This window comes from Erythrolamprus reginae, chromosome 3 (genome assembly GCF_031021105.1).
Source record: "Erythrolamprus reginae isolate rEryReg1 chromosome 3, rEryReg1.hap1, whole genome shotgun sequence".
Classification (NCBI taxonomy): domain Eukaryota; kingdom Metazoa; phylum Chordata; class Lepidosauria; order Squamata; family Dipsadidae; genus Erythrolamprus; species Erythrolamprus reginae.
The window spans coordinates 78,633,837-78,649,241 of NC_091952.1; the positions used below are offsets into that span (position 1 = coordinate 78,633,837).

Below are 15,405 nucleotides of genomic sequence, written 5' to 3' on the forward strand. Positions count from 1 at the left end.
AGGCCTGTAAGGGAGGGCCTTCTCCGTGGCTGCTCCAGCCCTTTGGAACCAGATACCTCCACCCTACTGGCCTTCCGAAAAACTGTAAAGACCTGCCTTTTCCAGCAGGTGTGGGGGCCATTGATCAGATGGTATACCATTGGGATCTGGACATTAAAAATATGCATGTTTTTTTTAAAACCTGTTTTAATGGTTGTAATTGCTGTAATTTGTTTTGAACTGTTTTTAGGATTTTTAAAACATGATATTATATATGTATTTGGTTGTGAGCCACCTAGTGCCCTTTGGAAGTTAGGTGGCATATAGGTCCAAAGATAGATAGATAGATAGATAGATAGATAGATAGATAGATAGATAGATAGAGATAGGTAGGTAGGTAGGTAGATAGATAGATAGATAGATAGATAGATAGATAGATAGATAGATAGATAGATAGATAGATAGATAGATAGAGATAGGTAGGTAGGTAGGTAGGTAGATAGATAGATAGATAGATAGATAGATAGATAGATAGATAGATAGATAGATAGATAGATAGATAGATGATATAGATGATTAGATAAGATAGATGATTGGGTAGATAGATAGATGGTTATATTAGATAGATAGATGATTAGATAGATAGGTAGATAGATAGAGATAAAACCTCTGCAAGAAAACCAAACTCAGAGAGCACCCACAACCCAAATTAGAAAAAAAAAGTAGTTCCAAGTGCTTGTATAATCGAAAAAAATGGGTTGCACCCTGGCACAAGGAGGAGCCTCCCTAAAAACCTTTCGGGGTTAATCCGGGACTCGTTTGGCCAGTATCGTCTGGGATTAAAGATCGCAGCCAGGATTTCTCTCTCTTCCAGAGGCTAATTCTTAAGGCGGGAGGAAAGCCTTGTGCGGAGGGCAAGCGTTGGTTGATCACTTTTTCCATTCTTACTATAGTCTTTGCACGCACAGAGCCCAACTTCCGCGAAAGCTCTGGTTGCCCCGTTGCTTTGGCAAAGGCAAATTCAACTCTCCGGAAGGGGAATCCAAGCGCGGGGCGGCTGGGTTTGGATCCGTTGTCATTCGCCGCAGGGCTTTCCCTCCGCCCTGAAATTTGTGTGATTTTTACCTGCCGTTTAACTGGAGAAAAAGAAGGGGCAGTTTCCCACGGAAAAGTAAATCCGGGGGTGCGTGTGTGTGTGTGCAAAAGTAAAGCCAGGTTGCGTGTGTTTGTGTAAAAGTAAAGCCGGGGTTGCGTGTGGTTATATGTGTGTAAAAGTAAAGCCGTGTGTGTGCAAAGTAAAGTCGGGTTGCGTGTTTGTGTGTAAAGTAAAGCCGTGTTGCATGTGTTTGTGTGTGTGGAAAAGCCGTGTTTGTGTGTGTGGAAAAGTAAAGTCGAGGTTGTGTTTGTTTCTCTCTGTGTGTGCGTGTGGAAAAGTAAAGGCGGGGTTGCGTGGGTGTGTGAGGCCCTCCTAATGAGGCGGCGGTGTTGTCCCCTCGGATTGGGATCCAACTTCCAGAATTGCCGCTCGGCTTTGGCCGAAGTCCAGCCGGACTCGGAGACGGCAATGCCCGAAGTTTTCGGATTCTTCCAAGGCGAGAATACCAGAGCAGCCACCGGGCGGGCTTTTGAGAACCGGGGCGCGCTTTTATAATTGGCTGCTCGGCCGCTTTGGATCTCGGAGTTCACCGCGAATGGCGAAGGAACCGAGCGCTCGCCAGGCTCCCGTTTGCGGCTGATTTCCCCCACCCACCCCCCTTCAACCAGAGGGGTTGACTGGCTTTGTTCTCTTTCGCCCTCCCTCCTTCAGGCGGCAGAGCCGGCGCCTCCCCGGGAGGACCCTCCGCAGCGCGCCATGGAGGGCTACCGGAACGCCACCGAGGTGCAGATGAGTCAGATGGTGCAGCCGGGCCACACCAACCACCGCGGGGAGCTCGGCATCGGCCAGCTGCTGAAGTGGATCGACACGGCCGCCTGCCTTTCGGGTAAGCCGCGCTTTTGCTCTCGCTCTCTGGGGCTTGAGGCGGAGGGGACGGGAAGCGCGTCTCTTGGCAACCCGCCCGGGGCTGGATCAAACGGGTGGAGGCCGCGGGTGGGCCGAGCGCGCCGCCCGTGGCGCTCTTAAGGTGGAACGGGTGGGTTAGTTAGGGAAGAGCCGCTGAGGGGAGCCGGCGCCGGTCAGGGTGTTTTTCCAGGCGGGGCCTAAATGACAATTCGCCACACGACTACGCACGACAAGAGTTACACGAATATTTAAAGAGACGAGGGAATAGAATGATGATATAATTAGAATAATAATATAATTATTATTAAAGAAAGGATGCAAAAGCGACGACGACGAGTGGAGGGCGACGACAGAATGAGAGTTGAATGGCAAAAATTAAAATAATTTGTGTTTATTTAAATAATAACCGTAAATAGAATTGTTAAATTGTCCTGCAAGTTAGATGAAGATGATGATGATGATGATGATGATTATGATGATGATGATTATTATTATTATTCATAATCATCATTATTGCTATTATTCACAAAAAACAGCAATAAACAGCAAATGAGATTGAGGCCTTGGGACCATTAGATATTAGCCTCTGGTTGATGAATGGAATGCATGTTACAGTGTTTGAATGAGAGTGATTGATTTTTAAGAAATTGGGATGTTAGTTAATTTTATAATTGGATTTAGGCTCCAAGTCCTTGGAGAGGGGTGGGATAGACAGACAGACAGACAGACAGACAGACAGACAGACAGAATAATAATAATAATAATAATAATAATAATAATAATAATAATAATAGAGACAGCAGAAGCAGCTAGAGAAATTAGCGAAATACAAAGATCTAAAAATCGAGCTGCAACGACTCTGGCATAAGCCAGTGAAAGTGGTCCCAGTGGTGTACTTGGCACGCTGGGCGCAGTGCCAAAGGATCTCAGCGGACATTTGAAAACCATCGGAATTGACAAAATCTCCATCTGTCAATTGCAAAAGGCCACTTTACTGGGATCGGCAAACATAATTCGCCGCTACATCACGCAGTCCTAGGTGCTTGGGAAGCGCCCGACTGGTGATGAAATACGAAATCCAGCATAGTGATCTTGTTTGCTGTGTTGTATTGACATAATAATAATAATAATAATAATAATAATAATAATAATAATAATAATAATAATAATGTGTTGGAAGGCATCTTGTAGGTCATCTAATCCAGAGCCCCCACCCTCAAGCAGGGGACACTATGCCAGTGATGGAGAACCTATGGCACGCATGCCACGGATGGCACCCGGAGCCATATCTGAGGTTACACGAGGCGTAGCCCTATGTCAGCTCCAGCCAGTTGATTTTTAGCTTTCTTTTCAGCTGTTTTCGCTCTATCCAAATTTTCTGTTGGGATATTTTTCACGGTCGCCAGGCTTCAGGAGGCTTTCCTGAACCTTGCGGGTGGTGAAAAACGGCCCAATGGGCCACCCAATGGCCTAACGGAGGCTTCAGTGAGTCCTGTGCACATGCGTGGAAGGAAGACAGTGCATGGAGGGTGTTGTGCACAGGCACAGGGACAGCACAGTGCTTGTATGCATGTGCAGGGGAGGGCATTGCATTATGGGTGTGGACACACATACGCACACATGCTACCCTGTCGGTACCCGAGCTAAAAAAGGTTTGCCATCACTGCCCTACACCATTTCAGATAAATGGTAGTCCAGTTTCCCTTTGAAAGTCTCAAGTGTTGGACCTCTCACAACCTCCACGTCGGAAAGTTCCTCCTTATTTCCAGGCTGAATCTCTCCTTGGTCAGCTTCCATCCATTATTCTTTGTCTGGCCTTCTGGTGCCTTGGGAAACAGCCTGACCTCTCTGTGTTAGCCCCTCAAGTACAGTGGTACCTCGAGATACGAGTTTAATTCGTTCCGGACCTGGGCTCTTAAGTCGAGCAGCTCTTATCTCGAACGACTTTTCCCCATAGGAATTAATGTAAATAATTTTAATTGGTTCCAGCCCTCAAAAAACTCACAAAGTTAGTCTAAATTATGCAGAAAGACATGTTTTTAATGAAGAAATGTACATGTACATATAAATGAATAATGAAGTTTCTTTCACTTAACTTGTAAACTTTCTTAAACTTTTAAATTTACATATGTTCAACTTCTCTGCCACCCAATCCTGTAGGACAGAGGTCCCCAACCCTTTTTGCACCAGGGACCGGCTTTAAGCGATCAAGAGAGGAATGGGTGAATGAATGGACGGAGGGTGGGAAGGAAGGAAGGAAAGAGGGAAGGGACAGGAACAGAGGAAGGAAGCAAGGAAACTTATGAAAGGGGAGAGTAAGAGAGGAATGAGTGAAGGGAGGGAGGGAGGGAAGAAGGTGGGAAGGAGAAAGAAAAGAAGAAATAGAGGAAGGGAAGGTAAAAGAGAGAAAGAAAAAGCAAGAAAGAAAGAAAGAAAGAAAGAAAGAAAGGGGGAAGGGACAGGAACAGAGGAAGGAAGCAAGGAAACTTATGAAAGGGGAGAGTAAGAGAGGAATGAGTGAAGGGAGGGAGGGAGGGAAGAAGGTGGGAAGGAAAAAGAAAAGAAGAAATAGAGGAAGGGAAGGTAAAAGAGAGAAAGAAAAAGAGCAAGAAAGAAAGCTGCAAGCACCCCCCCCCGAGCCCCCCAGGCCGGCTGCAACCTTTTAAAACACGCGCGCCGCTTCGCAGCTGTCTCCTGAAGCCGAACGCGGAAGTTAGCGTTTGGCTTCAGGAGACAGCTCCTTGGCGCTTGTATCTCGAATTTGGGCTTGTAAGTAGAACAAAAATATCTCTCCCCTCCCAGCTCTTATCTCGAGTTGCTCTTAAGTAGAGCAGCTCTTATGTCGGGGTTCCACTGTATTGGAACACTGCTATCATGTCACCCCTGGTCCTTTGTCAGACTGGCCATGCTCAGTTCCTGCAACCGCTCTTCATTTGTTTTAGTTTTCAATCCCCTAATCCAGTGATTTTCAACCTTTTTTGAGCTGCGGCACATTTTTTACATTTACAAAATCCTAGGGCACACCACCAACCAAAATGACACAAAATGACACTCTAACACAGTACATGTTATACATATAGCTAATAATATAGTTTCCAAATGTATTTATACTCAGTGTGACACCTGGGCCTGTTTTGATGAACACAAAAGAGATATCCTGGGAATAATAATATAATAATAATAATAATAATAATTATTATTATTATTATTATTATTATTATTATTATTTATTTATTATTATTATTATTATTATTATTATTATTATTATTATTATTATTATTATTATTATTATTATTAAGTAGATTTGTATGCCGCCCCTCTCCAAAGACTCGGGCCGGCTCACAATGTTACGGTGGAACAAATCTAATATTAAAAGAGAAAAAGACATATAAAACCCTATCATTTAAAACCAAACAACACATACATAGAAAACATAAAGTATAAAAGCCTGGGGAAGGTGTCTCAGTTCCCCCATGCCTGGCGATATAGGTGGGTCTTGAGTAGCTTACGAAAGACAAGGAGGGTGGGGGCAGTTCTAATCTCCGGGGGGAGTTGATTCCAGAGGGCCGGGGCCGCCACAGAGAAGGCTCTTCCCCTGGGGCCCGCCAAACGACATTGTTCAGTCAACAGGACCCGGAGAAGGCCAACTCTGTGGGACCTTATCGGTTGCTGGGATTCGTGCGGTAACAGGCGGTTCCGGAGGTACTCTGGCAGGACCCATGTTTAATTTCCCCATGGCACACCTGACCATGTCTCATGGCACACTAGTGTGCCACGGCACAGTGCTTGAAAAACACTGCCATAATCATCCTGGTTGCCCTCTTCTGCACTTTCTCTATAGACTTTCAATGAGAATTGGCTGTGCTGAGTTGCCCCATTCCCTTCCAGGTGTGATTTGCAAGGGTTGGCATGCATGATAATTTGAAGCCCTGAGTGCAGATTTCAAAAATCGTTACTTAGGGTGTTGGGAAAGTTCCAAGTTTGTCGAATCTAACCAAAGGAAGGACAAGGGGTGATATGATAGCAGTCTTCCAATACCAGGTAGTCCTTGTCTTACGATCACTATTGGGCCCAATATTTACATTGCTAAATGAGACATCTGTTAAGTGAATTTCCTCCCATTTTTATGACCCTTCTTCCCACACTCGTTAAGTGAATCACGACAGTTGTTAAGTTAGTAACAAGATTGTTATTGGCTTCCCCATTGATTTTGCTTGTCGGAAAATTACAAAAGGTGATTCTGGGACACTGCAACTGTCATAAATATGAATCACTTGCCAAGCATCTGAGTTTTAATCACTTGACTATAGGTGTGCTGCAAGGGTCGTGTGAAAAATGATCATCAATCACTTTTTTTCAGAGCCACTGTAACTTTGAACAGTGACTAAACAAATTGTTGTAAGTTGAGGATTACTTGCAACATGTATTTGAGGATCAGTCACAAAGAAGAGGGGTTCAGCCTATTCTCCAAAGCATTCCGTGCAGATGGAAACTTATCAAAAGAGAGATTTATTTATTTATTCATTTATTCATTCATTCATTCATTCATTCATTCATTCATTCATTGGATTTTATGCCACCTTTCTCCTTAGACCCAGGACGGCTTACAACATGTTAGCAATAACACTTTTTAACAGAGCCAGCCTATTCCCCCCACAATCCGGGTCCTCATTTTACCCACCTCGGAAGGATGGAAGGCTGAGTCAACCTTGAGCTGAGATTTTGAACCGCTGATCTACAGTCAGCTTCAGTGGCCTGCAGTACTGCACTCTACCTGCTGCGCCACCCCGGCTCAACCTAGATCTAAGAAACTATTTCCTGACAGTGAGGACAATTAATCAACGGAATGATTTGCCTCTAGAAGTTCTGGGTGCTTCACCATTGAAGGCTTTAAAGAAGAGATTAGACAACCATTTACCTGAAATGGTGCAGGGTCTCCCGCTTGAGCAGTGGGTTGGACTAGAAGACCTCCAAGATCTCTCCCAACTCTGTTATTCTGTTAAGGTTAAGTCTATGTATGGTCAATGAATATAGGAACTATGATAAAATTTGGGGGGGGGAGTGGCTAGAGAAGATGGCTCATCTACCATTGTTCTCTATCCTCCCATTAATTTGCTTGCTGGCCATCACCAGGTTAGAAGCAGAAAACAGCCCAATGGGTGGAGAAATAGGCATCTGGTTTCCTCCAAATATTCAATTCAATTCAATTTGTTAGATTTGTATGCCGCCCCTCTCTGAAGACTCGGGGCGGCTCACAACAATAATAAAAACAATATTCCAGTGAAAACAAATCTAATATTAAAAAGCACATAAAACCCTATCATATTTTAAAAAGCAAACAACATATACATACCCAAACATAGATATAAAAAAAAGCCTGGGGGAAAGGTATCTCAACTCCCCCATGCCTGGCGGTATAGATGGGTCTTGAGTAATTTACGAAAGACAAGGAGTGTGGGGGCAGTTCTAATCTCCGGGGGAAGTTGATTCCAGAGGGCCGGGGCTGCCACAGAGAAGGCTCTTCCCCTGGGGCCCACCAAATGACATTGTTTGGTCGACGGGACCCAGAGAAGGCCAACTCTGTGGGACCTTATCGGTTGCTGGGATTCGTGCGGTAGCAGGCGGTTGGAATATTACGGTATGTATAATCCTTGGATTTTGGTATTGGATGAGTCCTTGGATGGGTCTTAAAGGACTTGTGGTCCAAAAAGACTTGGAGGGAGAATTTATTCTATCAATTTTATATAGCTACCCAGTTTGCCATCTTAACTCTGGATGGGGAACAGAAGTAAAAACTAACAAAACAAACATGATGACTAACAATATAATAATAACAACAGAGTGATGACTCCAGGCAATCAGCTCAGCCATCTCATCACCTCAAAGAAAACATCAAGGATAGGCTTACCCAACCTACAGACTCCATATCTGGAGGAATATCTAGTTTTTAAGGACTTATGAAATAGAAGCAGAATTGGGGTTTAAAAAAAAAACTCAAGGTGCATGTTGTTTTAAAAAGGGTGGGTGCTTCAACAGAGAAGGCCCGCTTCCTGGGTCCTGCAAAATGACAATTCTTAATAGGCAGGAACCAGAGTATGCTGCCCTGCCAGATCTATTGGGCTGCACAGAAACAACTGAATAAAGGTAGACCCTTTGCTTTTAAGATACTCCCACAGTCCTAACCAGCATACCCAGAAATTATGGAAAGCTATAATTGGATGAACTCTTTGGCATCACAGATTTCCTGCAAAGGACCTTAACTCTTGTCGACTCATAGAGCCTTATAAAACTCCCCTTCTTCTTCATTTGTAAAGCAATTAATGAAAGATATTGACAACAGTGAATTCAAGTTCTGTTAGTCCAGCTCAATTTTTAAAATAATCATATGATTGTGAATGCTTGAATATTACCATGCCACAACTTCAGAGAAAGGTTGTCTTAACCATCATATTCATTTCAGTTTAATATATAAGAAAATATTTATTTATTGATTGATTGATTGATTTGGATTTGTATGCCGCCCTTCTCCAAGGACTCAGGCAGCTCACAACATGTACAAAAACAGAACAATAATATGAATCCAATTAATAATACATTAAAAGAAATAAAAATAGGTAACAAAATAATCTTATGTTTTATTATGGCACGTTAGTGTAGTCAGTGGCCCCAATGGAACTGTTAAGCTCTACTAAGCTCCCCTCTTTTTTCTTACAGTTTTATATAATACTAGCATACCCAACCACGCATTGCTGTGACTCAATCTTGTAGTGCAACCCCCTGGTCTTGTAGTGCAACCCCCTGCTCAATTTTTATTCAGAATAAGAATGGGAAAGAACCTTGGAGATCTTCTAGTTGAACCCCCTGCTCAATTTATTCAGAAGAACAGAGTTGGAAGGGATTAACATTAGAGAACAGGGTGATGTTTGGACATTTCTCTCTCTCTCTCTCTCCCTCCCTGCTTTAAGAGACTGGCCCAACCCATCTGCAAAAAGAAGATAAGAGTGGCCTACATCGCAGGGTTGTTAGTTCCACCCATGCATGTAATACTTAGGAGGCAAATCCCATGGTTTGTAGCCAAACTTACTTGTAAAGCAATTTTCAAAGCAATTGGTGAAGAACTTTTGGAGATTTTAGATCATGAACAAACAAACATTTACATTTTTTAACCCCCCTGCTCAATTTATTCAGAGTAAGGGAGTTTGAAAGGACCCTGGAGGTCTTCTAGTCCAACCGCTTCTAGTCCAACCGGTCTTCTAGTCCTGGCCGCTTGCAGCGGATTCTTTGGTTCTGCCCTCTCAAACGTTGAGGAAGGTCGCCAAAGGAGGGGGGAAAAGAGGGAAAGAAAAGAGGAAGGAAGCGTCAAAAGCCACAAGAAGCAACGCTGTAGTCAAGGGAGAGGAGGCGGCGGTGGCGGAGGAGGACGGCTGAGAGAACCTCCCCTCCTTGTCTTTTGCCTGGGCGAAGAATGCCGGAGGCGCCTGTGGCCGCCCTGCGTGGAGCTTGAAGGCAGCGCCTTCTTGTGCCGTCGCCGACGCCCCGCTCCGACCATGGTGGCTCCGCCGGGCGGCTTTTATTAAGCGAAGGACGGGAGGGAGTTCCGCCGTCTCCCCCCTGTCCCCCATCCTTCTTCGCCACCGGGGCTGCTATGCGGGATGGCCTCGGCTGTGTTTGAGGGCACCTCGCTGGTGAACATGTACGTGCGGGGCTGCTGGGTGAACGGCATCCAGAGGCTGATCGTCAACCGGCGCGGGGACGAGGAGAAGTTCTTCGAGATCCGGACCGAGTGGTCGGACCGCAACGTCCTTTACTTGCACCGCAGCTACTCGGACTTGGGCCGCCTCTTCAAGCGCCTGCTGGACTCTTTCCCGGAGGATCGCCCAGAGCTGTCACAGTCCCCCTTCCTCCAAGGATTGACGGACGCGCCTCGTTTTCTGACTTTCAAACCCCCCCTCCACCTCCCCTACTCCGTCCATCCTCTGCCCACGTCGCTACAAGGCGAGAGGAAGTTCCCTGAGAAGAAGCGGTGCTTCCTTCGCGCCACAGTTGAAGGATCGGGATGTGTGTGTGTGTGTGTGTGTGTGTGTGTGAGGGGAAACTTTTCGCTTCCTTTCTAAACCTGTTTGCTGCTGAAGCTTTAAATAGACCTGACGTTTTCTCTGAATCCTTCCTTGTAAAGTAGAGGGAAGCGAACCTTCGCCCGCCTCCTTTCCGGCAGCTCCCCGTGCGCCTCTGCCTCCAATGTAAGACATACCCCAAAAGTAAGAGGTAGTGGGGCTTTTGGGGGTAAAAAGAAAGTAAGACACTGTCTTACTTTCGGGGAAACACGGTATGATTCCTTTATGTTCTGAGGAGAGTTTCCTATGGCAGTTGAAATAATTATCAGCAGCCAATCAAAATGTGCCTCCTATGCCAAGCAACCCCCTGTTTTTTCACCAGCCAATCAAAACGTGGTCAATCCTATGTTTGTCACCAGTTTTTACCTGTCACAGATGTGACATCTATATAATATAGGTATATAAAAAGGGCTGTGATCGAATGCAATGCTGTGTCAAAATTTCAAAGCAATCAGTGAAGAACCTTTGGAGACTTGACATCCCGAACAAACTTACATTTACATTTTTATTAATATAGCTAGTGTAAGAAAGTTGTATAGCAGTGATGGCGAACCTATGGCATGGGTGCCACAGGTGGTACGCGGAGCTATATCTGCTGGCATGTGAGCCGTTGCCCTAGCTCACCTGCAACGCGCATGATTTTTGGCTTGCACAGAGGCTCTAGGAGGGTGTTTTGGATTCCAGAGATCCTCCCGGGGAATGAAGGAGGGCGTTTTTACCCTCCCTGGCTGTAGGGGAGCCTTTGGAGCCCGGGGAGGGTGAAACACTAGCCTACTGGGAAGTTGGGAAACAAGCCATTTCCGGCCTCCAGGGAATGGGAGAAGCTTTTTTTTGCCTTCCCCAGGCATTGAATTATGGATGTGGGCACAGAAGTGCTGGGAGGGCATCTTTGGCTTCCAGAGAGTCTCTGGGGGGGGGGAGAGCATTTTTACCCTCACTCGGCTCCAGGGAAGCCTTTGGAACCTGGGGAGGGTGAAATATGAGCTACTGGGCCCACCAGAAGTCAGGTAACAGGCCATTTCCGGCCACCAGCGGGCCTTTGGGGGGCAGGGGAAGCTGTTTTTGTCTTCCCTGGGCATTATGGGTGTGGGCACTCGTAGATGCGCAATTTCGCAGGCCCACACTCTTTCGGCATCCGAGGAAAAAAAGGTTCGCCATCACTGTTGTATAGGATAAGGATTCAGAGAAATCCCTGAGAAGAAAGCATGCAAGCAGCATTGGACTTTTGATATTTGGACATTGGACTCTTCCATATTACTATTTAAATGTTGATTTTGGGGCCCTTTCTAAGCAGAGATAAAGCACACATATAGTGTATATAACTGAGACAATAAGCCTCCAAGTTTCCTGATAAAAATATTCCCTGCTTTCAATTTCATTTAAGGAAACATTTTCATAGTTGTTGCTATTAATTATTTCCCTTTCAGATTAAAACAGTTCAGAATAGACTTCTAGTAACATTTCCCCATTAATTGCAATTTTCCATAACCCAAATATTTTTTTGCAAATTTTCATCTCTAGAGACAGAGCCTGTCTCCAAGGGATTAGGATTTATTGATCCATCTTGTGATGGATTGTAACCAAAGATACAAATCTCAGCCATTTACTTGCCATTAAAATCTTTAACTACAAGAATTCTGAAACTGGCAACTGGCATTTGGATTACAGAAGAGAATAAAAGCAAGCTTGCATCTTTGGCCTGGCTCCTGAATTTTGTCAGGTGAATAACGTCAGGAAGAGGCAGTGAGACTACGCTACTACTGTTCTGCTATATTTAACAATCTTCTGAAGAGCAGGAGATATACTGTATATATGGAGGCTCCTCTTTACCCTTACCAATGAGCCGGGGTGGCGCAGCAGGTAGAGTGCTGTACTGCAGGCCACTGAAGCTGACTATAGATCTGAAGGTCAGCGGTTCAAATCTCATCACCGGCTCAAGGTTGACTCAACCTTCCATCCTTCCGAGGTGGGTAAAATGAGGACCTGGATTGTGGGGGCAATAGGCTGGCTCTGTTAAAAAGTGCTATTGCTAACATGTTGTAAGCCGCCCTGAGTCTAAGGAGAAGGGCGGCATAAAAATTGAATGAATGGATGAATGAACGAACGAACAAACAAACAAACAAACAAACAAACAAACAAACAAATAAAATAAGCATTGTTTATTAAAATTGCCCCTTACAATTTCCTCAGTTTAACCTTAACATGGCAGTTAAAATAGTTACGGCTTTTAGCGGTTCTCACATTAAATTAAATGTGATCGAAGACATCTGTTGATAGAGGCTGTTCTTGTGTGGTTTCTTGTACTATTCTTGAACAACTGCCTGTAAAATGAAATTGAAGCTTGCAAGTTAGAACTGCCCATAAAACTGTAGACATAATCCCTGTATTAGAAGAGGTGGATAACCTTTTAGTAAAGGGAGTGTTGGAAAGCTAGCAATGCATCCTTTGGAGTTGGCATTGCAAAAAATAAAAAATAAAAAAGCTGAACCCTCTTTTCAGATTCAGTGGCCTTTCATCAGTAAGCTTTCTGGGCAACAGAGTATTCACGTGCCTGGAATTTTTCCCAGCCCTGTAAATCCTCTTTTCTGGAGAAGCCTCATGTATCGGACCCCATAATTCTTGCACAGTAGAATGTGTGCCATGGGGTACAGATTATGCTCTAGCAGCTAGGATTTCTCGTTTCCATTCTAAAGCTAATTGCAATGAAAGGGGGGGGAGCTCTTTTTGGTGCAGCGATGTACATAACTAATGTGGTTTGTTTGTCTTTTCAGCTGAGAGGCATGCAGGCTGCCCTTGCGTCACAGCTTCAGTGGATGATATCTATTTTGAGCACACAATTAGGTAACTGGCTCACTTCCTTGCCTTTTGCTGTTCAACTGGCTTTTAAATAGATGTTTCCTGGTGCTTTCAGCAAATGAAGAAGTAGACGAAATCTGTATCACATTAATTAGCTTTTTATAGCCTGAATAACTTTGCCAATTCTCAGTCATGGAGCCAATGAACAATATTAAGGGTGTGTGTGTGAGAGAGAATGTGCATATGAGCTATTAGTTAAGCAGGAGGGTGGGACAAGCATTTCAACTGTGGTGGCGTGCATGTTATGATTTTAACTGAGAATACTGTGCAAATAATGATAGTCTTTGGCTTTTCTTAATGTCGAAAGGCATTCATGTAGGCTTCTCCCAAGAACAGGAGAACCACAGGGTTGTTTCAACTGCAGGGGTCCATTTTGGAATAGTTTTTAAAGTTGTTTCTCTATAAAAATGCTTTCAGTCATTGAAAACATGCTGCCTTTGCTGTTGTGCCCCAGAAATCTAGGAAAGGATGATATTGGAACATAGGATACAGGGTTGGTATTTTGCTCATTTAGAAGGAGCTAACGCCCAACTATGGAATTCTGGCATGTTTTGATAATACCGAGAATAATTATGCATTTTAACATGAGTCCATTTTCCCTTCAATTAAACAATTGTATTTATTCCAGCCTAAGGAAGACATAGGAAACTCTTTGTTCTTGGGTCAGATTGTTTACTTATTTAGCATGGAATTATTTACTCATGTTATTGGAAAAAACAGGGCTTGTACCAACAACGTTCTGAAAACGGTTATAAGTCACATTTTCCCATACTGTTCTAACTTTGAACGATCACTAAAAGAACATTTTATTTATTTTATTTTATTTTGTTTTATTTTATTTTATTGTATTTTATTGTATTTTATTGTATTTTATTGTATTTTATTGTATTTTATTGTATTGTATTTTATTTTATTGTATTTTATTGTATTGTATTTTATTTTCTTATTTTATTTTATTTTATTTTTTCATTCATTCATTCATTCATTCATTTTGTCCAATGCACAATAATGTACAATGAAGGTTATAGAGGATATACTCAAGTAAGATATATTATAGAAAGAATAGAAGTGAAAATAAAGGAATAAAATATATCAATAAAAGAATAGAAGACAAGATATAGGAATAGTAGATACTATATATGAGATATAGGACAGACAATAGGACAGGGGACAGGAGGTCACGCTAGTACACTTATGCACGCCCCTTACTGACCTCTTAGGAATCTGGAGAGGTCAACCGTGGATAGTCTAAGGGTAAAATGTTGGGGGTTAGGGGAAGATACTATGGAGTCCGGTAATGAGTTCCACGCTTCAACAACTCGATTACTAAAGTCGTATTTTTTACAGTCCAATTTGGAGCGGTTAATATTAAGCTTGTATCTGTTGTGTGCTCTTGTGTTGTGGTAGTTGAAGCTGAATTAGTCGTTGACAGGCAGGACGTTGCAGCATATGATCTTGTGGGCAATACCTAGATCATGTTTAAAGACTACCTGTAAAGTCAGTTCTTTACCAATGAAAAGATGCAGGTATTTGAATAAGCTACGTGGTTGAACACAAGCAAAATTGAAATGGCCATTCCTACCATCTTGTCTGCTATTTTTAATCTCTTTCTCATCTTTTTTCTTTACAGAAATAATTTAATACAGCTTTAAGAGCAGCCTGGCATAATGTTCTTGTGGAGTGGGTTATGCCCAGTGATGGGCTACCCAAAATTTTACTACCACACTGTGGGCGTGGCTTATGCATTTTGTTTCAACATCTTTCAGTGCAAATTGGGTGCTCTGGGGTGGAGCTCCAAATTTTAATACCGGAACTGCGTTCCTGACCGTTCCTGTAGGAGCCCATCACTGGTTATGCCTTTTAATTGATACATTATTTTCCTTTCCTTTTATTTGTTATACTATGCCACAGCTCCCTTGAGTAATATCCAAAAATAGAAAGTTCTGTTGGAAAGAACTTTAAAGCAGATTTCCCCAAACTTGGCAACTTTAAGACTTGTGGACTTCCTCCCAGAATTTTCCAGCCAAATTTGCTATGCAGAAGTTTGGGGGTCCCTGCTTTAAAGGAAGAGACACTGGACAATGGATGATAATGTTCTCAGAACTATGGATGGAATTCTGTTATTCCTTAATGAAATATTACATCCCTTGGATCCTACCAAAACTGTTTTATGGAGAGTATCTTTTTATTGTGATATGTGATCTTTTTTTTGACACTTTTGGTTTTTTCTCCTCACCCCTCTTTTATGTCAGACAGATGCTTATAAATTCTCCTTGGTACGCATGTGGAAAGAATGAAGTCTGGTATGGACCTTTGTTGTACACATTTGTAGAGTAGAATAGGCTACTGGTTTCCTAATCTACTGCTAGCCCTGGCATAGCTAAATGTCTCTACTCATTTTCTGCATCTTCTCGAAGTTCCTTGAATCTAGACTCCAAAAGAAACTAACTACTT

The 15,405-nt window shown here is 43.3% G+C and overlaps 1 protein-coding gene across 5 annotated transcripts in view; it reads left to right on the forward strand.

Annotated features, from left to right (window-relative positions):
* Positions 1-15,405, forward strand: part of ACOT11 (acyl-CoA thioesterase 11) — a 186,857-nt gene that overhangs the window by 119,042 nt on the left and 52,410 nt on the right. For 3 of the 5 annotated variants that reach the window (XM_070745972.1, XM_070745973.1, XM_070745970.1), the window contains exons 3-4: positions 1,787-1,961; positions 12,867-12,936. In XM_070745972.1, the coding sequence (XP_070602073.1) occupies positions 1,787-1,961; positions 12,867-12,936 (245 nt within the window). Of the gene's footprint in view, positions 1-810; positions 1,163-1,786; positions 1,962-12,866; positions 12,937-15,405 lie in introns of those variants that run through there. The other 2 variants (XM_070745974.1, XM_070745975.1) reach the window with 2 other exon arrangements.